The following is a 26,462-nucleotide window of genomic DNA, read 5'->3' as shown; positions in this document are numbered from 1 at the left end:
TCACGGCATGTTTCTAACAAACTGTCCGGTACTAAGGTACATGTGTATCTTGTAATAGTTTGGTCTCCACGCCAGTACATACTAGAGTTATCGGGTCAAAACAAAGTTCACGTAGCATGTTAGCCGAACACAACAACCAAAATGGGCACGACGACATGCTGAGGATACGACAAAAACATTCCAAAAACAATAAAAAATTAGGGCTGACAACATTTAAACTCTTTAACAACCAGGCGAAATTAAAAACAGACATTTATCTTCCTTGCATTACTATAGCATTCCCTATTTTGATAAATAAATTTTACTCTAAACCCAGCATTATTTCCAAATTTACAAAACAAAAAAGAATAAAACATCAAATAAAAAGAGATGAACACGACTAGAAATTTCAATTTCGAGAATAGTTAATTTTCAATAGTGCTAATTAATAGGTTCCAAATTATTATAGTCAATATTAGCCTTTTTATACTTGTCAGTACAAAAAGAGGCTTTTGGTATTTTCCGTGTTCATCTTTAGCTATGCAGAACATACCAGCATTCAAGAAACATCTAAGCATTCAGACGACTCAAAACAAAGGAGCTATCTAATAAGGATTTACTAAAAAAAATCTAGTCATTTAGACTGACCTGCGCAACTATTTTAAGAAGCATCAGTCTAAGTAAGCTGGTAGGTAATTCCTTCCTGGTTGAATTAAACTCTTAAGCCCATCAAAATAAAAATCTAGAAAACGAAAACAAATTGAAATCGTCGATCGTCTTGTAGTGGCCCATTCTTTTGCCGATAAAACATCTGATAATAATGGAAATAAAATTATTCTGGCCAAAATAGGGTCTTTAAACAATGATAATAAAATAAAAATCAAAATTATAACAAAAATACAAATAAAACAATAGAATAGACAATAAATATTATTTATTACAATTAGAAATTGCGACAAAATCTTTGGTTATCGACTAGAAAACATTGAGTTCAGAAATTAGTTTAAACATTTAAACTTAATTCGACTAAACATGACTAGGTATTTTCTACACACACTACTGCAAATCAGAAACTAAACTACAAAGTATCTTATCCAAATGCGTAATATATTCTACTGCGTAAGGTACAGTGCTCGCCAAACGAATTGGCACTACAAGACGACCCGTCGTTGATCTGCGAGACGATTGATCAACACGGCTATATAGAATCTAGCAATAAGTATCGATAATTTAGTAATTGCGTCATGCCAAACATAAAGAAATTGTAGGGTTGTACAATACGGGCGGGGGTCAATCACCTTGGTTGTAGTTCGGGGCTGGTCCGACGGCGGCTCCTGCGGGGTGAGGGTCTCGGGGGCGGGGGGAGAGGTGGTTAGTATATCCTCTGCGAGCAGCGAGTCTGAGGGCGCCTCGAGGCTCAGGTACGAGCTCTGGTCGCGCCAGCTGCAGATGCCGCCGGGCAGGTCCATCGAGATGTAGTCGGAGTCGAGGGGCGAGTCACGGGCGTCTCGGGACGACTCCTCCACGTCGGAGGGCGGCCCGGACCCGCCTCCTGAACCCTTGTCCTTATCGTTCTCATCCTCGTCTTTAATCTCTACGTCTACGGCCGCGACCTCAGCCGGCTTCGGTTCGTTAGCCAATTGCAAGAAGTAATGACACTCCGCGTCGTGGTACAAGAATTTTTCAGGCCAGAATGAGTTGTCGTTTTGTAAATTTTCCTCAATGCTACAAATTTGGATAGGCTCAGGCTGAGGTTCCGTACTTGCGTCTACTGTTCCTACGGCTGTTTCTACTGGCTCTACTAACTGCGAGACGTGCTCGAGATGTAAGCGTTCGGCGTCATCGTATATAGCTTTGTCCGTCCAGAAACTATCCGCTTTGAGATTAGATAAACTGTTAGTAATAGCCGTGGAAATGTTAGTAGACATGTTATCTGGAAGATCTTGGGATTCGCTAGGTATCTTATCATCAGTTTCATCATCAACTATATTTGAATCTTTTGTTAGTTCTGAGGCTGGTGTTGTAATATGTTTCGATTGTATGAGTTCTTCTTTAATTAGTGTAGTTTCTTTAATAACTTGTTCTAAATTAACTTCTGGTTCAATCGCGTCAAGCACAGCATCGAATTTAGATGGCTCTGAAACCGGTTTCGTTTCTAAAAGTTTTTCTTTACGTTGCGTTGTTTCTTTAATTACTTGTTCCAAATTAATTTCAGGTTCACTAGCATCGAGTACAGCATCAATAGTTACAACGCTTATGTGTTCATCTTCCCCAGCCTCCAATTTAGTTGGTTCTGGCACTACTTCTTCTCTTGGTTCTAATTGATCATTCAAATCAGGTTCAGGAGAAGCCATCGATGGCGATATTTCATCAAGATCATGTTGCGAGTCAGCAGAGCTTTCCGAGAGATCACCAATAAACTCAATAGGAGCATCATCACTAGATTGAGAAAGATCGTTTTCAGGTGATAGCATTTCTTCAATTTCTCGTTGTAAATCGGCCATTTTGCTTTCTAGAGACTGATCTTCATTAGCTTTCTCTGCGATTGCTTGTTGTTTCTCTCTGTCTACTTCTATGTTTATAGCCTCTTCATGAATAAGTAGTGAAGATGCATCTTTCGATGTTGCAGACTCAACCGGTGTTTGTTCTTCCACAGTTTGTTGTGCTGGCGGCATTTCAATTTCGACAGAAATTATTTCTGACAAATTAGTAATATCTTCCAATGCACTTGCATCCATTTTCCAGAACTGAGCGTCAGAATAGAGTCTGTCTTTTATTGGTGTGTGAAGCGAATCTGGAGTCGATGGCGTTTTTGGCTCTGAAAGCGTTTGCTTTGTATCTTTAGAAGTTGTTGTGGTTTTTATTATTTCGGTAGACAAGCCCGGCTCATCTACCGCGGAAGTGTTGCCTTCTTCTTTTTTGTCTTTTTTCTTTTTGTGTTTCTTTTTACTATCCGATTTTTCTTTTATTGGAATAGCCACCTCTGGTTTGATAATTTCCTCTGCCAATACAGGAGGTTGAACAGATTCTATTACGTGAGCTGGTTCTGCTTCAACAGTCGGTTTTTCTTCTTTGGGCTTCGGTTTATCTTTCTTTTCCTTATGTTTTTTACCCTTCTTAGATGATTGTTTATCTTCGGAAACGCTTCTTGCATCAGGTTCAGTTTTTTGTGTTGTCATTATTTTCTCTTTAGATTTGGAAGATCTACTCTTTCTGCTCTTTCTTGAACTCTGTTGTTCATCAACTGTTGCAGACAACTGAACAGTTTCTTGCTGTTTAGGTAACAAGGATGTTGTTAAAGATCCAAAACGATTTCCGGATTGATCTCGAATGTCACAAACTTGAGACACATAAGAGGACGAACGAGATTTACTCTGAAAATCTTTTGAACGAGATCTGGATCTCCTAGACCTTTCAACGGTTATAAATCCTTCAGCATCCACATCCACTTCCGGTTTCATCTGTTCTATATCAGATTCTTCTACTAAAATTACTGGAGCTTTATGTTGCACTACTGTGTGTTCAACCATTGGCAGAACTTCTGGTGTTTGTGTCTTTTCTGGAGATTGACGATTTGAGGCAACAAGCTTTGCCCATGAAAAGGTAGAAGTAGTAGTACTACTAACATCGATATCTGCTTCAAGTTTTGTTTCCATCATGATTGGCTCAACACATGGACTATGAGTCTCCCTCTTGGGAGATTTGTGTTTAGGTGACTCTGATTTATCATCACAAGATTTCACCACCTGCTGGGGTTGAGGAGGCTGAGACATCGCTCTTGCTGTCTGCTGTTCGATAATTAATCCTTCAGATACTACTTCTGCATAGGATTTTCCTTCCTCTGCAGCTTTAGCCCAGACATTAACTGGTTCCAAAATATTATCTATAGATTTATCTGTATCTGGCTTGGAAATCTTTGGTTGCTCTATATTTTCCTGTTTCGGTTTGGTTATTTCTTCATGCTTTTTCTTCTTCTTTTTACTACGCTTGGCAGAGGTTATAGTTTCAGATTGAGTTTCTTTTACTGTTTCTGTTGACGTACTAGGTCTATCATCCTTAGTATATGCAGATTTTTCAGTTGCAGTTTCAGTTTCTGATAAAATCTTTTCTTTCTTTATTTTTAGGGCAGATGAATAACTTATCTGACCTGGAGGAGTAACATTCTCCGGTATTTGCACATCTGATGCTATGATTTCTGGGTATTCTGTTTCATTTATGATAAGTGCTTGGGAAGATTGCTGGAGAAGCAGATTTTCGTCAAGAGAAACTCTTATTTCATCATCAGTGCATTGAATATCTGGTGTAGATTGGTACATATAGGAAGGTTTAAACTCAGGAGCATCAGCAGATAAATTGGAGAACAGAATAGTATTGGGAAGGGAAGGTTTGAACTCAGGGATAGAGTCGATTTCAGGTAATAGGTCATGCAAGTTATGGATAGGTGACTTTTCATGACGAACGCTACATTCGCTCTCAACAACGCAAGTTCCTGGTATTGTATCTGACAATTTTTTATCAGTAATGTTTTGATTCGTATTTGAAACACCTACTAGTTGATCTACCTTTTCTAATGGCGTATCGATGGGTGTCGGACATACGAACGTTTCAGATTGCAGTGCTGAAATAGGTGCGTAAGACTCAGTATGTAAAATTTCTTGTTGGATAAAGTCTACAGAAGTGACGCAGGATTGGTCAATAGTAGGTTCCAAGACTACATTTAAAATATCAGGAGTATCTTCTATGATCGATGTTATATTTTTGTTTAATTCTCTTTCTATATTGGATTCTTCCAAAGTTAAAATAGGTTCTTTAGATTCAGAAGTAAATGTTATGGTCATTGGCCCCTCATCTGTGGGCGTCTCTACACTATCATCTCCAAATACCACAGGTACGACCGGCATATCACTGAGGTCATCGATTTCGATTCCATATTCTACTTTAATCGCAGCATCTACTTCATCAGTGCTGGTTTGTGTCTGAGGTGTTGGTTCCATCGTCGGCGTTGTATTTTCAGAGATAGTTGTGTGTGTTATGTCAAGTACTTCATCAGTGGACTGAGTACTGATAATTCCCAGTGTGTGTTCAGCATCCGTAAGTTCCTGGTAACTTTGACGCATAGGTTCATAAACTTTATCATGTAAACAAGCATCCTCCTTATGCGATTCTGTTTCAGAAATTGAAGTCAATTCCATTGTGTCAATTAGTTCTTGCCTTACTTCTTGTACTGCCGGACGGTCTACTGTCGGCATATTCATTATTTCTTGAGATGTTGGAGAAATGGCAGCAACATTATTTTCCATAATATGTTGTGTATGACTTGGTCCATTCAGAATTTTTAGAGAGCCATACAAAGATTCCGCATCATTTAATTCATGATAACTGTATCTAGGTACTTCAAGAATACTGATCGTTTCAGTTTCTGACTGTGAGTCAGATGTAATAGTAACATCAGTAGTTGGTTCAGAGGTTTTTGTGTCTATTTCTAGTGGTTCTATTGTTTCAACCTCCACTGTATTTTTTACATCAGCACGTGGTTCAATTGAGGTATTAATTGAACTGAGAGATGCTAGCATATTTTCGGCGTCATTAATTTCATGGTAACTTTGTGCACTGTCTTCAAAAACTTTTTCAACTGCAAGTTCGCTTGGTTCTGTTGGAACAATTTCTGTAGTATCCGGATCAGGTATATTTGTACAATGAGCCAGTATAGTCTCAGCATCTTTTATTTCTTGATAGCTGTGGCGTGGTGTTTCAGAGCTCAGAATATTCATATCACCAACTGAAGAAGTTACTTCATTATCGGTTGTTGTTAGTTCAGAAATATGTATTACTTCCGGTTGTTCGTCGGGACATTCAGTTTCAAGGGCTTCAATAGTCTTTTGAGCATCACACACTTCGTGATAGCTCTCACGAGAAACTTCTTGAACCCATGAAGTCTCAGTTAAAGAACTTGATAGAACTGTAGTTTTAGTCACATCTGATGGGCATATTTCTTCTAGAGAAAGTGTTTTTGTATCAGTTAAAGCTAATACATTTTCAGCATCTCTGATTTCTTGATAGCTTTGACTAGGAGCTTCTTCGTGTATATTTAAACTGTGCGATGGTGAGCTCTCAGTTAATACAGTATCAATTATATCAACATGTTGATCATCTTCCTTAGATTCTTGTTTCAACTCCAAAGTGGCTGATTCAGTTTCAACATCAGATACATCTTTATTATTGAGTGGTTCTTCTTGTTCCAAGCTAGGTGATCCCTGCTGAATCACTGTTATATCTACTTGAGATAATAAACAGTTTTGTCTTTCATCCAGCATACGCATATAATACTGGTACTCTAACTGATCAATGTCCATATCTAAAGAATACGTTTTAACTTCATTGATAAGTTCTCGATAAGGAACATTGGATCCCTTATGTTTGTCTTGTTTTCTGCGGCGGTCTTGTACAGAACCGAAAATACCCGGTTCTAAAATATCTTCTTCTAAATCAAATTGAACTTCTGGTTCTTCCGAAATTTCCTGTGTCTTTTCAACATCAGGGGTGAGATCTGACGACAAATCGACTAGATTTATACCAGAAATAGTAGTTTCAGAAAGTTCATATTCTTCAGATTCAGTTTTAAATGTCGTTTCAGTAGAATATTGAGCAGTACTTTGAATAGAGCTTATTTCTTCCGTTATAAAACTGCTGGTTTGGGATTTCATTGTTTCAACGTTGATCAGAGAAAGATTTTTTTCTGTTATATCTTTGTTTAAAATCTCAAGTGGATCACCTAGTTCCTTCTCATCCTCCTTACTATCAATGAGATGTTTGTCTTTCGTCGATGTCTCTACTTGTTCTTGATTAATAATATTCAAAGAAGGTGCAACAGATTCTTCAGGCGATGACAAGGTTTCTTCTAAAGAATTAGTTTTACTTCTAAACACTTTTACGGTCCTTATAGGTGGAAGCTTTTTCTCTTCGTGAGTTATTAAGTATATGGTTCGAGTTTCCACATCTTCAGTTCTTGGTTTATAACAAGTAATTTCTTCGACTATACTAATTGAACCTTCCTTTGAATCATCCGTAGAGAAGAATTTATCATTATTATTTTGCTCGCTAGCAGGACTACTTGAAGTAATCGTTTGTGACTTTACTGTGGAGTCTTTTAATGTTTCAGTTTCAGAAACCGTTGTGTCTGAGGTTATGTGAGTGATAACGTTTTTCGTTATTTCAATTGATTCCTTTTTAGTTAACATTTCTTCGTCTTTTTGTTGATGGAATGCATGAGGATCTTGAACTATTGTTATTTCAGAAGCTAATCGTTCTGCTTCAGATGCAGACGTAGACGCCTTGCAGCCAATAGCTTCTTCTTCTTCAATTAATGTGTTCCAGTCCACAGCTATAAGGCTTTCGTCAATTGCCTGCGGAGTACTTTCCTTAGATTCTTTACTAGGCTCTTTTTCAAGTGGTTCATTATTTTGTGGACTAGCTGATTTTTCTTTTGTTGGGGCCAAAATATCAATATCTTTCAAAGGTTTAGCAGTGTCATCATCAGAAGTTTTATGTTTCTTTGACTTAGATTTCTTTTTAGATTTTATAATTTCAAATGGTTGGTTTTCTTCATTATCTTGTGTTAATGAGGTCGAGGCCTCAATAGGGTTTGCTTCAGGGATGTTAACGGATTCTTGTGATTCAAATGAATCAGGTTCTTTAACCAGTTTTTTATCTTTCCTTTTCTTGGATTTCTTTGATGTTTTTTCCTCCGAAGTTACAGTAGTACTTTCAGGTTTAAATAACTGTTCTTTAATAATTTCAAGAGGTTCCAAAGAGGTTTCTTTTTCTAATGATATTTCATTTTCTGATTTCTTGGCAACATTTTTGCCTTTCTTTTTCTTAGACTTAGATGCTATATCTGTATTTCCACTTTGCTGAGGTTCAGGCAGTAGACCGACTATTTCAGTTTCTTCGGGAATTGCTTCCTCAATTTTTGTCTCTTCCACAAGTATAGCATCCTTTTTCTTTTTATTTTTCTTGGTCTTTGACAGCTTAGTAAGGGTTTGGGAATCCATTGCCTCCTTGTAAGTTGGTAATCCTTCTTGAGAACTTTCAACTGAAGAACTTTCTGTTTTGTCCATAATTGTATGTGCAGCAATTGAGCTAGATGAAGTTGACTCAGCACTTTCAACTACCCTGTTACTACATTCAGCTTGTTGTATTTCTTCTGAAGAAAGTGTCTTTCCTTTCTTTTTCTTGGTTTTAGCATGACTCATAGGAACTTCAATCATTTCAGGTTCTGTGCCAGTAACTAGAATATTTTCAGGCAAAGTTTCAGTAACAGCTTCAGCACTTGGTTTTTCCTCAACTTGCAATGATGGTTTTCCTTCAGCAGAAACCTTTGTCGTCATCGTTGTTACAGAAGATTCTGCCTTACTTGAAGTTGACTCCTCAACAGTTTCACCGATAATACTGTCAGGGGTACTTTCTCGTACTTGTTCATAAGATGGTGTTTTTCCTTTCTTTTTCTTGGTTTTAGTATGACTCATAGATACTACAGATTCTTCAATCTTTGTAAGTTCTGTCCCAGTGACCAGAACATTTTCAGGTAAAGTGTCAATAACAGGTTCAGGAATTGTTTTGACTTCTTCTATGGGTAGTATTTCTTCAGCAGAAACCTTAGTAGTTACCGATGATATAGCAGTTTCTGTGCTACTTGACGCCTCAGCATTTTGGTCCAAAATACTGTCAGGGGTCGTCTCTCGTAGTTGTTCAGAATAAAGAGTTTTTCCTTTCTTTTTCTTCGTTTTGGTTTGACTCTTATGTACTACAGTTTCTTCAACAGCCCTTGGTTGTTCTGTCTCAGTGACAAAAACTTCTTTTGGTGAAGTTGTAACCGTAGGATCCAGATTTGTTTCGGTTTCGACTATTAAGCTTTTTTCAAGGCGATCCTTTGTTGTCACTGGCTTAGCCAGATGTTCTGTTATTGTGTCTGTTGAGGGTACCTCAGTAATTTCAGTAACAATATCTTTAGGTATAGTTTCTTGTAATTGTTCAGTAGAAAGTGTTTTTCCTTTCTTTTTCGTTTTTTGAATAATCTGTACTACGGAATCCTCAATAACCTTTTGCTGTTCTGTTTCTATGTTAGGCTGAGATACAATTTCTGGTGTATGTATTTTTTCCGCCTGAATAGGCATTTCGAGATTTTCTTCAACTGAAACGATAACCGTGTCTGTGTTAGCTGAGGGTTCCTCAACATTTTCAATTTGAGGTGTACTTTCTTTTAGTTGTTCCGTAGATTGTAATTTGCCCTTCCTTTTCTTAGTTTTGGAATGAGATGTATGTAACAAAGAATCATCAATACATTTTTGTATTTTCATCTCACTTTCGTGTACTACTTTTTCTGGCAGTGTTTCAACTACACCTTCAGTATTTGCCTTGATTAATGTTGTTTGGTTGTCTTCAGTAACAGCTTGCTTATTCTTCTTTCCCTTCTTTTTCTTCGAAGAGGACAGACTATCTTCTTTTATTCCTGAATTAGATTCAGATTGTTTTAGAACTGTAGACTTGCTTTCTACAGATTGATGTTCTATTTCTACAGACTGATGCTCGCTTGATACCAACTGCTCTGAATACTGACTTTGATAAGATTCTAACACGTGTGAGACTATATCTTGTTTAGATGTTTCAGATATTTCTTTAGGTGACTCACTTGGCTGTGTCGCAATTGTAAGATTTGATATAGAAATAGATTCCGCAACTACAGGATTAATCTCCATTTGTTTAAAATTCAAATCCTGTGATTTATCAGCGCTCTTTTTAGATTTCTTCTTCTTTTTCTTATCTTTAGAGTCGTCAGTGATTTTATTGTCTGCGTCAGTAATCGGTTCATTGGCTAGGCTTGGAGCCGCGCCAACAGATTCCACGCTATGTACCTTTGTTTGCGATGATGTTTTTGTCGACTGTACGCTTATACATTCGGAACTATTATCAATTTGTATTATTTCATCAATTTGCTTAGGGTCCTTATGGTTCTTCTTCTTTTTAGTTTTTTTCGTAACTTCTGTAGGTATTTCTGAGCTTGATATTTCTTGTTTATGCTCAAGAACTGTTTCACTCTCAGGTGAGACGTCCTTTGATCCTTTCTTTTTCTTCTGTTTAGAATCGTCGATTTCCTTAAGGGCTCGTTCGATTTCATCGAGAGAAGATTTAGGTTTATGAGGTTTATGCTTCTTTTTAGAACGTTTCCGTTCGTCTTCCCTATCTATTTCCGGTTCAGATTCAAGGCTAACTACTTTTTCAGTGACAGTCTCCACGACTGTTGCACTGTGTTGAATTTTTTTAACAACATCCCTGTGTGTTGTTCCCCCAATAGGAGGTGACGCTGACTGTTTGCAAGCCGTTAGTTTTTCTTCGACTGGCTCGATTTCCGTTTCGTCATCGAAGTCTTGAACTTCGATAACTTTTTTGGCTGGTTTTTTCTTTTTCACTACTACGTCATGACCTTTAATCAGACGTTTTTCGGATCTCCTCTGTCTCGGTATTTCTCGAGACCGGCTTCGCTGCTGTGGTGGCCTCTGAGGCCGCAGCCTTGACTCGGTCTGTGGCTTAGGTTCTTGTGGCGGCGGCGACTTCTCGACTGGTTCTTCAGTGTCGTCGTGGCTGGCCTCCACGTGGTCTCTCGTCGCGGCCGCCTGCCGCCGGCGCAGGCCCAGCGCCAGGATCTCCGCGTACGACAGGTCGGGCCTGCCGGCCGGGCTCGGGGAGCGGCTCGCGGCCGCCGCGGGCGCGCGCAGCGCCTGCACCGCCGGGGCCACCACTTCAACCATCGCCTCCTCCACTGGACTATCCGGTACTTCCTCTAAACACTCGGTAACGACCGGTGTCGGCACACAACTATCCTCAACACACACGTCAGTTTCTGTTTCGATCACTCGACTGACATGGAACGTTTCACTACACACTGGCTCTGTTTCACTTTGCACTGCATCCGTTGCTTCGTCCTGTACGTGGCTCTGAGCCGAGCTCGAGCGGGAGCCGCGGAGCACGTCGGCGTAGAGCGGCGCGCGGGGGGCGGCGGGGGCGGCGGGGGCGCGCGGGGGCCGCGAGCGCAGCGCCGCGCCGCCGGCCGCCGCCAACATGCCCAGCTCCACAAACATTGGGTCCAACTCGAAGATGGCCCGAGTCACCTCCTCGATACGCCTCTCGATACCCTGATACGCAAGTACGGACATACATCATTTACTATGTGTTTTATCTAGAAGCGGTTGGTATGAAAGGAAACGACGGTGGCTGCGATGTGTTCGAATATATATTGTTTTGTGTATAATAATAATAGTAATAGTAAAATGTAATATTAATAGTAGTATTTGTTTTTATAAATAATAAGCTCTGTATTCGTTAAAGCTAGCTAGTTGTCTGCGAGCGGCGCGGGGTCGGGCGCGCCGCGTTGCACCACGAGCTTCACTCGCTCGGCGCGCGCCGCGATTTTGCTCTGCACCGCCTTCACTCTCTCCCGCGCCTAGCAGAGGATATCCGGGCACGAGTTAGTAGCGGGGGGGGGAGGACAAACAAAATATACATGAATAATGCGGTAATGCGTAGCCTGTGGTAATGTACAGCGCCCTACTGTGGAGCTACGGTGATGCGGTGCTGTAAGCCTCCACCTGTGACCCACCACCGTGTCTGAAAACCTGTACTAGTGCCCGCCGTTCGTCGTCCACCCGTCTGCCGTTTTGCTGCAACCATACTGATTACCTTTAACATTTATCCAAAATCAATACAAAACACCAGACGAGTGGACATCGAAGGAGCGTCCGAGATGATTCGCTAGCCACCTAAAACATGACACATAAAGAGCGGTGATTACCTGTTGCTGCTGCAGCGCGTGGTCGCTGGCGGCGGCGCGGCGCAGCTGCTGCTCGGCCTGCAGCAGGCTGGTGCGCAGGCGCGCCACGTCCGCGCAGTAGGCGTCCACCTGCGCCTGCGCCGCCGCCAGCTGCCGCGCCTGCTCCGCGAGCCGGGCGCCCAGCGCGTCCAGCGAGACGCACAGCTGCTGCGCCGCCGCCGCCACCACCGCCGGGCCCGCCGACTGCGCCGCCACGCCGCCCGGCGCGAAGTGTACCTGAGGATGTAACACAAGTCGTTATGACAGTCACCCTACCGCAGATACCTACTACCCAGCTGGAAGTAAAACTCACGTTGAGTTTCTCGACCGAATACGAGATCTTGGTTTTCTGTGTGGAAATGTCGTTGAGCAGCTTCTCTCTGAGGGCCAGGCGGTCTCTGAGAGGTTTCTTCTGCGGCGTGTCGAGCCCCCGCGCCGTGGCCTCCAGCCAGTGGCCCACGTCCTTTAGCTTCTTCTCGCATCTCTCCCACTCCTCCGCTAACTCTTGTAGAAGACCGTTCTGAAAATCGATTCCAATGTTAACAAGATTAAACTGTTCTGTGAAATAAACGATGAATGATCGTTGGAACGCTACTGACGGTCTTCGCTAATCTCTTCTCGACGTCGACGGTGGCGTTCTCGGCGGCCTCGAGGCGCGCCGGCAGGTCGCCCGGGCTCGTCACGCGCTCGATCAGCTCGATCTCCTTCGTCATCTCCGCCAGGTTCTTCCCTTGCTGCTTGCAGCTCTTCAGTGCGTTCTGAAAACGTCCACAAATCAGCACAATGTTTACAAAACAAAACATAAACAAAGGGTAAAAGTTGCAGTGCTAACCCCGTATTCAGTCTGTTTCTGTATGGCCTCGTGTAGGTCCGTGAGTGGCAGTGGTCGCGCGAGGAAGGCGCGCTGCGTCTCCACCCACAGCAGCACCTTCTCGAGCAGCGCGAGGAAGCGCGCGGCCGCGTCGCACGCGTCCTCGGCCGCCGCGTGGCGCGCCGCCAGCTCCGCCAGCGTGGCCTGCACCTGCGCCTGCAGCTCGGCCGCGCCCGCCGTCAGCGCCGCGCGCTCCGCCGCGTCCCGCGAGCCCGCCAGCAGCGCGGCCGTGCACGCCGCGTGCAGCTCCAGCCGCTCCGTGGCGCCGGGCGCCGCGGCCCGCGCCTCCGCCACGCGCGCGCGGCACGGCGCCGGCGCCAGCGCGCGGTCCCGCGCCGCCACCTCGGCCGCCGCCAGCCACGCCTGCACGTGGTCCGCGGCCTGCGCGCGCTGCAGCCGCGCCGCCTGTGCGCGCTCCCACTCGCGCCGCTTGTCGTCCATGGCGGCCGCCAGCGCCTCGCCCGCCAGCTCCAGCGCCGCCGCCTCCTGCTGCTCGGCGCCGCGCCGCTCCGCGCAGAACTCCCGCACGCGCGCGCACACGCCCTGTACTTCGTCCCCTAGCGCCTGTACCGCCTCGCCTTGGTCCTCGCCGAACACGTACAGGGTGTTCACTTTAGCGAGCGCCACCTCCACCTGCTGCCGCAGCTCCTCGATCAGCTCCGACACGCGCTCGAATTCGGACACGATTTCGTCGATCTCCGCGAGCCTCGCCGCGAGGCTCTGTCGCAATCTGCAAGCAAAATAATAGAGTTAACTCGGAAGACACGCGCAGCAGCGCCGGCGGAGAGCGAAGCGCTTATGGGCTTCGGCGGCCGGAGCGCTGCCAAATGCGACGAAAATAATCTAGCGGCGTCGCGAGCAAGGTCGCGCCCGCGGGGCGCACCTCGTCGTTTCTCGTTGCCGGCGGCTCGCGGCGTTCCGCTCGCGTCGCTCGCCCGTCGCTCAATGGACCGGAGCCATACATTCGCGCATTGCATCTAAATTTACATTTCTACGCTCTTATGTTTGCGGTGACATCAGACTGGCGAGTTTTTTTTTGTGCACCGGAGCTCCCAAATGTTTACATTTTGTACACATGACTCTACAGATTGTGTAAAGATGACGGAACAGCGACCTTGACTGTATATTTTCCTTAACCGGCGACGGTGGACATTGTGGGGGCCGACGTTGTACGGAATCGCGAATTGAAACCTGCGCACTGTGACGGAGGCTAATGGATGCCGCGCCGGCCGGTGCAGACATATGGCGACAGTAAACACGGCCGATGCGGCTGTCAAACAGATTACACTCAACAAAACCGCTATTAAAATTTGTCCTAGCTTACTTTTATAAAAATACGAGCACGCCTAGCTTCGTGACTCATCCGCGGCTTAACAAAATAGACACACATTTGAGCCACATAAATCGGGGCGCACCAGGACGATTAAAACTATTTATTCCGCTCTCCTGCCTCGCTGGACACGTTTCAGTCGCCTGCCGAGTGTGAAATGTTACGAAATGTTTATTTTCCGCTAAAGCCACTTATTTTCGGACCGGTTTCGGCAGCATTGTTGTGGGAGCGCGGAAGGGAAACTCGCTAAGAATACCGCGTATTTCGACACTGTATAGGAACGGCGCGAGACTCGTACCATCGCGTCCTCCGGGACGACGCTATGGTGAAGATATTTGCTGAAACCTTGCTAGTGATGGCGATTGTTCTAAGAATATCCCCAGTGCCGGCTCCAGTACAGACTGAGAGGCCCTGACCCATAATGCGCGCACATGCGCAGTGGGCTCGGAAATAAACGTGTCTACCAGTTTGAATAAGTCGATTACATTGACGTCCCGAGCGCAGCCAACTGTCTGGCTCGGGCCGCGCCGGAAATGAACCCTTCCGACTTTTATTTTACGGTCCCATATTGTTTGATATGAAGTTGGAAATACCGCTTTACGTTGCAGAGGTGAAACATGCTGATTGATTCAATACTTTACATGCATCTAACGAGATTGCGTCTTCATGAAAGTATTGAACTATCGATAAGTACTAGACCGAATCGAATAGTCTAATGTTCGTTACACTGAAAATTACATTAACCTATAATTAAATAGGTATAGGTCTAAACCATTGGCTCAATGCTGATTAATGATAAAATATGGTTAACAATATGCTACATTATTGCAAAACGGATGTTTTACACGACAAGTCCCCAGCTTCCTATGTGCGGAAATACTAATGACGTAATTATTTCTGTTACATTGAACCGCGAAATAGTGATGACAGAATACGGATTCCATTCTGTAAATAGTTGAATAGGAGACGGCCTATTGAGACATCACGATTTTAATTTTAACCTTGTGTTAATAAAACCAATGCGTCATCTGAAACTCAATGGACTGAAACCCATAATCATTTTCTTCGTTACCCTTTGGTTTAAAGTATTTACCTTACTATTCAGCCTACCATGATTCGATGAGTGGACGACAATACGTCGTAACTCGTATAAAGTCACTTGTTAGGTTGTTAGTCGACTGTGAACATGACCTAGGTCAATTTATGCAATATCTGTCTGAATCTGTAGCAGATGGCTGCGAAACCCAACCCAGCTACTTATAGCAAAACAGTATCATTGTATTTTTTGGTAAATATAGAATTTGATAATGATTTCAATTGTTGTGAATCGTCTATTATATGTATTACTTACTATTTTAGTAATTTCCAATTAAATTTATTTATTCACAGGTTAGACCCTACAAGACACCTAACTTTCCCGAATCCCTGAAGATGTGTTAACAATTTAGTCACGAAACTCGTTAATGTATTTTGATTTCTGGTTTCATTCGTAAATATACCATTGTTTAGAGTAGCCGAAATATTCGGTAAACTAACTCAAGGTTATTTACAGGAAATGTCCGTTAGCATTGCTATTTTATGACATTTTAAATCTTTCTGTCGACTATAAAACCGTGTTTCTGTGATGCCAGTATTGTAGGTTAGCATTACCTACGTGGGATTAGCAAATACCATTGATGGCGGTACTAAGATTGGATGTTTCATGGGATCAGCCACCATGTCTGGCACCTGCTATACTTAGATAGTGTTGTTTTTTTGCAATTGCTTCCACAAACAATAACATGAATTTGATAACCGTAGGTAGGGATGTATGTTTTGAGATAAGTCATTAATTGGTTTTATGTCATTGATTTAATTTAGGAAACGATCCTTTTAATCGATATCATTAGTTTTATCACTTATCATTATCCAGATCCTTGCGGGATTGAAGAACCATACCTTTTGGAAATGTACAATATAAAAATAATTCTCATAGACACTGCCCTATTTCGGTTAATTATTTAAATTATACATAGAGATGAGAATGTAATGCTCTACACTACTCTACAGTCTACGACGTGACGAAATGACGTGTTGGTAATCTGTTGATCTCTTATAATTACCACATTGCTGTGAAATGACGTAATTTAGACACAAGCCCTAACTCGTAGCCATATATTTCTTTAATACGTAATACGTTAGGTCTCACATTTGTAATTCTATTCTATTCTATTCTATTCTCTGGGGGGGTGTAAGTACCTGCACCTGGCTCTCTCGAGTGTAACCTTTGTGCATAAGTACCAGCATAGGTACAATAATATTTATTACAATTCACCATGTTAATAAATATTCACATTATGATCCCAGACAGGCAGCTATGGTGGATGACATCAAACATTGAACGTCTCCGTTTAATACAATGCAATAAAGTTATTACTGCCAATTAAATTCCAAGAGCAGGCCTGGTTTTACCTTGACCGCGCCATATGTGGGAGAATCGCAATTTTGGATGCTACCATATTTGCAAATCCGCCATTGTAGCTCTTATATCGTTAAGATAAAGTAGATTTTACTTCGACTTTTTCTGGTTTTAATTTTTAGATACCAGTAGAACGACTTTAGGCTCAAAAGCTATTGTCATAAGAGCCATTAATGTACATTAAAGTTTACAGGAGAGTTTATTGTTGAGTTTTTTGTCTGGTTGGAGTGCGACCGTAGCAGTCATTTCGTAGCACCTCCAAGGTTTACTGGAGTCTGCCGTATATGGGACAGTAACAGAAATGGCACACTAACGAATAATCTTTTTAACCTTCTGTTTTCTTTTCCTCTTCTTTATAACAAGCATTTTTTTTATTAGAATTAAAATGTACTTAAAATGTTTTTTTTTTGTTACAGCTTGAAAAAGTAGGTTAAGTAAGTAAAGTAATATGAAAAATATTCAATTTTTTTAGAAGTGAGGCGTACCTATGATGACAGCTGCTAATTTAGTTTGCAAAATACTCGTGCCTCTACATTTCATTGGTGTTGCAAAAATCACGAGCGCCGTGCGCTAGACAATTTGACCATTTGCCAAAAATATTTTTCACATTTCTATCTGCGCATCCGGAAGAAGAAATCATCAATAATGTCTAAGGTAATGTTTAAAATAGATTCTTCATCAGTAACGTTTGGATTCGCACGTAATATCACATTAATTAATACATTACTTGTAAATTATAAAGTGGCAGACAGTTCAAAAAAAAGTATCCTAAAAAACTTACACTAACATTTTACATAGGTAATCAATCGCATAGCACTGTAAAGAAACATTAATTATTTCCTCAAAATTATATCTAAGATTTACTTATCCTAAACTTACCTGTCACGACAACAACCTGAAAAGAGCATAGTTAGACCCAACACATGAAAACAAATACAATGAAATAGGTCCTGAAAAATAATGCCAACATAATATTATAAACAAACATTCAGCAGAATGCCAAGAACACACAGTACATCTGAAAATCCTGTCACCACAACAACAAACAGTCTAGCCTTCGTATTGGCACCGAATCGACACCAAATATCAACAACCAATAAAAAACCACCAGCTGCATAAAGTCAACCAATCACAGCACTTACTTGTCATAGCTGTCGACGACATCCTGCACGCTATTGGCCGTCTCCGCCGCCGCCTGCGCAGAGTAGCCCTTCAGGATCGACAGGACGAACTCAGAATGTTCTAGAAGTTCGTCTCTGGAGTCCTCTAGGCCGTTCACTTCCGTTTGCAACTCCTGTTGAGAAGGAATTGGGGTTATAGAAGGGGCATTTGAAGTGGAATAACTTATTGCATAGGGATTCATAATTAATTTCTACGTTCTTGCTACGAATTTTGGATTGGAGGAAGAAGAGTATTTTTGATGATAATGGCAGTTTATTTTGCACACTATTCTTCGTATAGGTACTTCCAACTAAATCCACCACATTACTCCAGGCCCTCTAGTATACGGGATTTGTTATTTTTGAAAACTAAAATAGTTTACGTTTTCTCCTGTCATCTGCATAGGTACATTATCTATCATAAATTTCGTGATAGTTTCCGCAAGAGGCGCCACGTATGTGAAAAACGTAAACTTTTATAGTTTTCGCCAAACTGTCAAACCTGTACAAGACTCCCAGAGTATTTGTAGATTTAACTATCAAACTTTGCAAAAGGATCACTCTCGCCACTACGCCGTGCCAATAGATACTTTATCAAATCATTTCAAGGCCATGGCTAAGCATCATAGCAAAGGTGATTGTCCGTACAGAGTCTGAATCACCTTGCACCAGTCAAGGTCCTCGCCTACGACTGATGGAATACTAATTGACTCAATATGCATTGACAGGAAGTCCAAGTGAATCTTCATTTTGTTTGAGGAAAAGTGTGTTTTGATAACTTAAGTAGGTGATTTATATTATTTGTCAAAATATCTTCCTACTAAATTCGTAAAACACATAAAATAAAGCCTTCCAAGAGACAGGTAGGTACACAAGCTGTTGTCATAGTAAATCTCTACATTCTACACTCTTTGGTAGAGCAAAAGTTTTCAGGACCTTTGCCAGCAAAAAGCTGCATTCCGAATGCGGGATCGCCTTGTAATGTCAAGGTTCACGCACCCTCGCCATACGGCGGCAGAGGTCAGATGATATCCGATCAATACGGAACGAGATTGTAGGTAAACAGACGGATTTTATGATGTGGTGGTGGGAAGCTTAGGAAATTCATCAGACTTTCCAAGTCGACACGACACAATTCAGAAAACACTGTATAAAAATGAATGAATACAGATTTTTTTTATGCCTAGTGTTAATACTAAAACTGAAACTTCAGTTGATCAGTTTGACCATTATTTTGGGGTACATGAGATGAGACCTTTACGCCAGACCCGTTTGCCAAATCGTACGTTGGCACATTAGATTTTCTCCAAAACCCTAAATTAGCCAGTTCAGCTCCTGTACTGAACAACCATATTCAACAATCCTTCAAACTCTAACCTGCAAAGCGCTCCTAGTATCCTGCGCCTTCTTCCTGGTCTCCGGAGCGGCATCCAGCTGCCGCAGCCGGTCCGCCGCCGCCGTGACCGCGCCCGCCAGCCCCCGCTGCAAGTCTAGGACCTGGCTCCATCGTTGCAGCTGGTTCTCTGCTGTCGCCGCGCGGGTGGATAGACCTGAGGTGTGAGATTGGAGGGTGTGAGTAGTGTCATAATCTATGGGTATTATGAAGAAATTGTGTGTCAGTTGTTTTACAATGTCTCGCAAATATCATGTTTATTTTTTGTAAGTAAAAAATAATATAACTACCTATGGACTGTATAGGTCTACTGTTGTGGATACTATTGGTCCGATTTAGATATGTCTGGGATATACTATAAGACAGATCAGCATCTTAGCAGACTTATTTATGTCTAGCAATGTACGTCAGCTATCTAATGATGATGAGTCAGATAAATATTAATTAATTGGCCAGCGGGACGTGTGCGACATTGGCCTTGATGAGGCGCTTGTCACGCGACTACTTATTTAATGCTTGGTGCACTATGGCACTTTTATGATTCCTCCTTAGTTAAGTACATCGTAGTGTGGCATACAAGTTTTGGTGGGCTTAATAGATAAAGCGAACATTCTGACATCATACATTGTTCCATTGCGCGCTTCCTCACATCGCGTTCTTGCCAGGATTCACTCTGCTGCTGATTGGCGAATCCTTTCATCCTCAGAATTAAAGCTAAAAGACTATCATCAGCTTACCCTCAGCAGCAGCAGTCCAGCGCTCGCTCAGGCAGCAGCGGCTGCTGACTCTGTAGGGGGCAGGGTGAGCTCTTACCGTCAGCAGCAGCAGTCCAGCGCTCGCTCAGGTCGCCGGCGCGCACCTCGACGCGCCGCCACGATCAGCAGCGACTGCTGACTCTGTAGGGGGCAGGGGGAGCTCTTACCCTCAGCAGCAGCAGTCCAGCGCTCGCTCAGGTCGCCGGCGCACAGCTCGACGCGCCACCACCGTCAGCAGCGGCTGCTGACTCTGTAGGGGGCAGGGGGATCTCTTACCCTCAGCAGCAGCAGTCCAGCGCTCGCTCAGGTCGCCGGCGCGCAGCTCCACGCGCTCGCCGCTGGCCGCGTCCGCGCCGCCGCACAGCGAGCGCGCGCGCTCCACCGCCACCGTCAGCAGCGGCTGCTGACTCTGTATAGGTAAGGGGGTACAGTTTAATTAATGTAGGCAAAAAAAATAGAATACATATACATAGTCAGTAGGGTTACTCTATACTTAACGAAAAACGAACGAACGAGAGCTGTCTGGCTATCGGCACGTTTAATATAGAGTAGCTCCCTGATGAACTGGGATTAAATTAGATACAAACTAGGTACCTAATTAGGCTACAATTACTTTAAAACTAGGTATTCATAATTTTTTTTTGGTATATGATTGAAAAGTGATGCATTCATGCTTGTACTTATTTAAATCGCCATCACATCATGACATCACCCTGTAGGCTTTTGCTATAGCAAACAAAATATCTAAAAAGCGAGGTAACTTTCAGAGAGTTATAATAAAACGAATAGTATTTACTTTAAATTGTTAAAAAGGCGCTGTTGCCATCTGTGTCTGAGCAGAAAAAAGGAAATTAAGATGAGTTTTACGGGCCGGAACGCGTTTTTTGTAGAGCTAGACGACATGACTCTAATAAGTTCATACCAAGGTAGGTTTTTACCAAGTTTACTAAGTAGATATATCTGATAATCTGATCCCTGATTTTATTTATAGTGGGTAGGTAGGTACTTAATTACTAATTAAATAAATTAAAAACATAAAATGTAAGTATACTTATTTCTATAAATACTATAAACTGAAAGACAAAACCGACGCACTACTTTCGCTTGTATTGCATTATCATCGCTCCGGTTGAGAACTGCGGCTCGCACTGTTTATTTCGATGGTTTAATTATTCCTTCATAAAACTCTTTTCATACTGCTAACAACCAATTATTTTTAGAAAACATTTATTTGATTACATACCCACTTACTTTTAAATATTTTGAGAGAAAATTATCAAAATAGGTTATAAGTATTATGTTAATTTAAAAACTCAGATGAATGGGCTATGGAACAATAAATAATATAATTCAACAATAAAACTGGTAAACGGTGTTATCGCTGTGTAATCTTCATAGTTGTTAAAATTCTCCTGTTGATTATAGAGCTGATAACATTGTCAACACTATCGATATAAGTAATAATAATTTTCAAAATCAAACTTCATACTTAACTAAATACTAAACCACTCGAAATGTACCTAAATAAGTAGTTAATCAATGAACGAAGAATACATTAGACAGCAAACTGCATTGTTGTATTAAATTCATTGTATTGTCATGTTAATTAGTTTCATTTTCATTTGTTATCGTGGTTTTGTTCAACCTAAATGGTCGATGTAAGGAAAATGTTACGTTAAACAAAAAAGCCGGTACGTAACTATCTTCTTCTTTACTTAACTATGTCGATTATTGCTTGGTGGTTATAAAACTTATACTTAAATAATTAATTATGGTCAGGAGGTACCTACACCTGTCTATGTAAATAATTGTACTTAAGTATATAAAATCTCTTTAATTTAGGAAGCTAGCCAATGCCAAATGCTTAGGTACCTAAGCTGTGTAGGTCCATATTAGATAATAATGTGTGGGTAAGCATAGTTAACTACCGATTTATCTAAGTGTATCTATTTATAAACATAAAAGTCATGTGTTGCGCAAGATTTTAAAAATAACAATAAACAAACTGTAGTTACAAGAGGCCCTAGTTACAACAGTGGGTTACTAGGTAACTACTTATAGGTAGATATATACAAACAAATGAACCACCTATGGAGGGAAATAAAACTTTTCCAAATATTTTAACAGTATTTTTTGGCGGGAAAAAATAAGCACGTGCACTCACCTTCTTTTTTCGCGGAATTTTGACCGTTTTATCTTACCGGCAACAACAGAAACAATCCTACAACTAAACTAGCAACTCTAACAAAAACGCCGCTGAAAACACTGAGATTTCTACGTCGGTACGTGAATTTCACAATTGCACAGGAATGTGTCGTGTGCGGTGTAGTAGTCACTGAGCGATCGTCTCATTGCTGTTGGTGTCAATTCGCGACTGAGCCTGGACCTTGGGTCTGCTCGGGTGATGTCATGCTACTGTTAAGGCGATCACTGCTTAAAAATCAGCCGGCGAACAATTTAAGTTAGATGCCGAAGTATTGTAGTGTAATTTTTTGTGATGCTAATGTATAAAGTTAGATAGTGTGATCAAAAAAGTCTCTAGTTTCACTAACTATTATTTAGTTACTATTAGCAGATTTAAAAAAAAATTATCAATCCGGAAGTAACAAGCTAAAACAGGAATGAAAAACCTAATAATATTATAAGATAAGTAGATCTTCAATTTTAACAATAAAACGCTCTACATTTTTAAATTAATAGATAACTTCCTTATTAAAACTATGTATCAAATACCCTGGTACTTACAAATAATTTACTTATCTGTAAGTTATAAAATAATGTAGATAAATAATATACCTATGGAAAAAATGGCCTTAACATCTCCAGATCTACATTTATGATTTGATTAGTCATACCAATTTAGCAGTGCCCTACTGAAGAGGGGAATAATTTTTACTAATTTTTCCAACTGAATGATTTTTGTAAGGGCTGCGTCATAACCTGTGTCAATGTACGTATTTTAAAGCCATTGAAATTCTTTTATTTTGCTCTAGTTCGTATTGTAGTAATTAAGTCAATGATATTTTAGAAATCCAGAATTTATTTATGATGATATCTAACATGATAATTTTTATAATATCAGTTATGCATCTTTATGGTTTTCAGCTTCAGCACAGAAATAATAAAAAACTAATTTAATGTTTAATAAAATGACGCATTGCACGCACGCATTCTGACGTTGATGTACAGACAGACATCATATCACATAGCAGCATTAGTTATTCCATGTACCGATATAAATTGTTAACCGCCAAATAGATAAATTGAAATAGCTGCTCATAAAATTGTGCGTTTGCGTGATATCCGTACATTTGAAATGTCTTGTGATGGTATCTACCTGCATACCAAATTACTCTCTTTTTGTTTAATTTAAATGGCGTTGGCTTATCATATAAAAAAACAGATTTAAATCTAGTCAGTCATGTGTATTAGGTTAATGAAATGATGAACCTCTTCCCGGTTTCGATAGGTTCATAGGTAGGTAGGTACGGTGGCCTGCGCCTAAAAGTATACAGGCGGAGTTTTTAAAATAGCGTTCCCTGATGATGAAGTGACCAGCTACATCTGTTATAAATCCGGGGACGTGTTGTGTGTGATGTGTGTAACAGTGGTGTTTATGTGGATGCGCTTGAGCAGCATGTGAGCTTGAGATCGCTATTTTAAAAACTCCGCCTGTATACTTTTAGGCGCAGGCCACCATACTTCCGGCTTTTCTGTTAAAACTAAGCTATGTACCCTACAAGTATAGTATGTAGGCTATGTAAGGAAAGTATAAGTAGGTAATAAAATAAGTAGTTCTGATGTCTCTGTTTGCATTGGCAACATCTGCAGCGTATTCTATACATAATGCATTGTAGTACTCTCTAGTCTGCACCATATAAAGTAAACATTATTAAAAATAGCCTTGAATTCTGCTGAGCACTAGTAGTGTTCGTATGTAAGCACCTACTTCTTACAAATTCCGTATAGGGATTGATACTAGTACCTTTATTCTATGCAGCCTTGAATCAAAAATAAATGCATCACTTTCCAATCAATAACCGGGGTAATATAGACTCTGAAGTGCTCGAAAACTCTTGAATATGTTATCGCTGTTATCCATTGCTAGCTAATTCTAACACAAAGTGAACACCTAGCTTAGTAACCTTAGCCGTGAACCTAAGACCTGAAATTTGTAAAGTGCACTCACCTCAAGATCATTCTTGGCGTGGTTGAGCTTGTCCAGATACGCTCTCAGCACATCGACCGACGTGATTGGTTCCTCCTGCACGTCATTCTTGTCCAATATCGCCTGGATCTTATCCACCAGCTGGCAGAAGTCCCTCCAGATCTCCAGGTCTTGCTCCAGCTGAGCCTGCCTCGATTTAGCAGAGTTTAAGGTGTTCTTCAATAGCTGGTTGTGTTTCTGGTGATCCTTCGACAGCTCCTCTTGTTCGCTGGCGGCTAAGGAAGCCCAGATCTTGTCGACAATGTCTTGCATACGTTTGCCGACGAGGTCCTTCATTTCAGGCTCGGAAGTGTTGAAGAAAGACTTGTGCTCTTCAAGGTCGGACTCGATGTTTTCGAAGTCTGTTCCGTTTTTACCCATGTCGAGACGAATGGTCGCTTCGTTAGCCCAGATGTTTAGTTTTTCGACTAGCTGCAAGTACTGCTGTCTGTATTTCTTGTTGTCTTGCAGGTATTTCTCCCTGTTGCTCAACTCAGCTGGTAGAGATGTCTTTAGAGAGTTTGCTTCGGAGATCATTTCGAGTAGCGAGCCCGGCACGCCATCCTCGTTCGTAACGACATCGGTGATCTTTGATAACTTGTCCAGATTAGCTTGTATGGTTTTCACTAGCGTGGCATGTTCGACTAGTTTCTTGTCAACACTGACCACGTCCCTGCTCAATAAAGGACGTGAGTGTACTGCAGCTTCGTTATCGTGCAACAGTTGAAGAATAGCAGACAGATCTGCTGCTAACTTCTTATGCTCAGCCGCTGCCCTCTCGTGTTCTTGGCGTTTGGACTCCACGTTTCTTCTGAGGTTCAATAGCTGTTGTTTCAGAGACTGCAGTAGCTCTGTGATGTTGTTTCTGTCCATAACAGTACCTTCTGCAGCTATTTGTTGGCCCTTGTCAGTAGCTGTGGCCAGCAAAGCTTCGCATCCTTGGATTTTGCTTATGACGTCGTCGTAACGCTTGATTTTGTCCTCAAGGGAATCGTCAGACTTCTCGATATCAGCGGTGACGTCAGTGTATTTAGCGATAAATTCATTGATCTCTTTGACAAGAGCAAAGAATTGTTCTCGGAGCAGAAGCAACACTTTGAGTTTGGATATTTGGTCTTCAATAGTACTCATTAGATCGTCTTGTTGAGTCAAAATGTCTTGGAGATCATGGAGGTTTCCTCCTTGAAGCTCATTTAACATAGATTTGTTCTTCTTCAGGTCTGCTAAGATAGCTTCGTAAGCCTGAATGATCGGTTGGACATCTTCCACCTTGCTTCCGATAGGTTTGTTCAATGCCTTCAACTTGTTTTGGATGTCCTGCAAGAATTCCAAAGCTGCAGCGATCTTTGCCGCCGCATCCTTGTATTCCTTGATGTGTTTCAAGAGGACATTCTTTTTGTCGTTTATGATTGCTTTGATTCTCGCAAACTTATCGGATAGAACATTGACTTGCTCTTTAAGCTGTAGTTTGTTGGAGTCAGACAATGTGTTCATAATATCTTTGGACTTGTCCTTGATCTTATTTATGTTCTTTTCAACATCTTCAGCCTCTTTGCTAAGTTTCTCAAACTTGACTAGTTGTTCTTCTAAGAGCTGAAGACTGGTGGTTCTCAGTTCAGGAGTAGCAGCCACTTCAGCTTCGTTGAGCCAACTCTGGCATTTGCCGAAATCTGCTTCAAACTCATTTCGGCCTTGAAGCTGCTTGTTCAATGCTCCCAGTTTGTCATCAATGTCTACTTTAGCTGATGTGTACATTTTGTTAAGTTCTTCTAGCACAGTTTGTAGCTTTGTCTTGTCTTCGGGTGAACAATCCTTGGACACAGTGTTTCCTCTCCTGACAACTTCACCTAAGGTATCATTATGGAAGTCTGACAGTTCAGTCTGATGTTTCTTGTGTACGGCTATTTCTTTTTCTACTTTGGCAGCTTCTAAGGGCACTGGACCTCCGAGCTTTTTGATCTCGGCTAATTTGTTCTTCAACCAGTTTCTGGCCTTTTCAATATCGTTTTCTAATTTCTTTCTGTCCTCGGAAGATACACCAAGTCGTTCAATCTCTTGTTTGACGAGGGTGGCCAGTTGTTTTTGCTTGGAAGCGAGCTCAGATAGTTCTGACTCTAGCTGCGTCTGTTCCGAAGGCTCAAGTTCGGCTTGAATATTGCTGACCTTCTTTTCTAGTGAGTCGATAACAGTTTTCTTTCCGTCAGTTTCTTTGAGCAAGTTGGCCATTTTCTTCTGTCGTTCTTTGACAGATTTGCTCTCAAAGCCAAGGGGTTCTGGATGTAGGATGTTGTCGATTTCCTTCTGCATCCATTCGTTCTGAGCTGTAACCTCGCTCTTGGTGCCATCAATAGCTTTGTATGTGATTTCAAGCATTTGCAGTTTGCGTTGGATGCGTTTGGCGATATCGTTGTATCTTCTTTCGACGGATTTCATCTGTAAAAGAGTA

At 41.6% G+C, this 26,462-nt stretch overlaps 1 protein-coding gene across 1 annotated transcript in view; it reads right to left on the bottom strand.

Moving 5' to 3' along the window:
- Positions 1-26,462, bottom strand: part of LOC105389538 (muscle-specific protein 300 kDa) — a 142,786-nt gene that overhangs the window by 40,101 nt on the left and 76,223 nt on the right. The window contains exons 32-40 of the mRNA XM_048624342.1: positions 23,999-26,449; positions 20,086-20,218; positions 19,039-19,211; positions 17,644-17,795; positions 12,675-13,443; positions 12,442-12,600; positions 12,156-12,362; positions 11,825-12,079; positions 1,278-11,168 (exon numbers count right to left, since the gene is read on the bottom strand). Of these exons, the coding sequence (XP_048480299.1) occupies positions 1,278-11,168; positions 11,825-12,079; positions 12,156-12,362; positions 12,442-12,600; positions 12,675-13,443; positions 17,644-17,795; positions 19,039-19,211; positions 20,086-20,218; positions 23,999-26,449 (14,190 nt within the window). The remainder of the gene's footprint in view (positions 1-1,277; positions 11,169-11,824; positions 12,080-12,155; positions 12,363-12,441; positions 12,601-12,674; positions 13,444-17,643; positions 17,796-19,038; positions 19,212-20,085; positions 20,219-23,998; positions 26,450-26,462) is intronic.

The sequence above is a fragment of the Plutella xylostella genome, chromosome 12 (genome assembly GCF_932276165.1).
Source record: "Plutella xylostella chromosome 12, ilPluXylo3.1, whole genome shotgun sequence".
Lineage (NCBI taxonomy): Eukaryota > Metazoa > Arthropoda > Insecta > Lepidoptera > Plutellidae > Plutella > Plutella xylostella.
The sequence above is the reverse complement of the archived record's forward strand: the minus strand, read 5'-3'. Positions and strand labels throughout refer to the sequence as shown.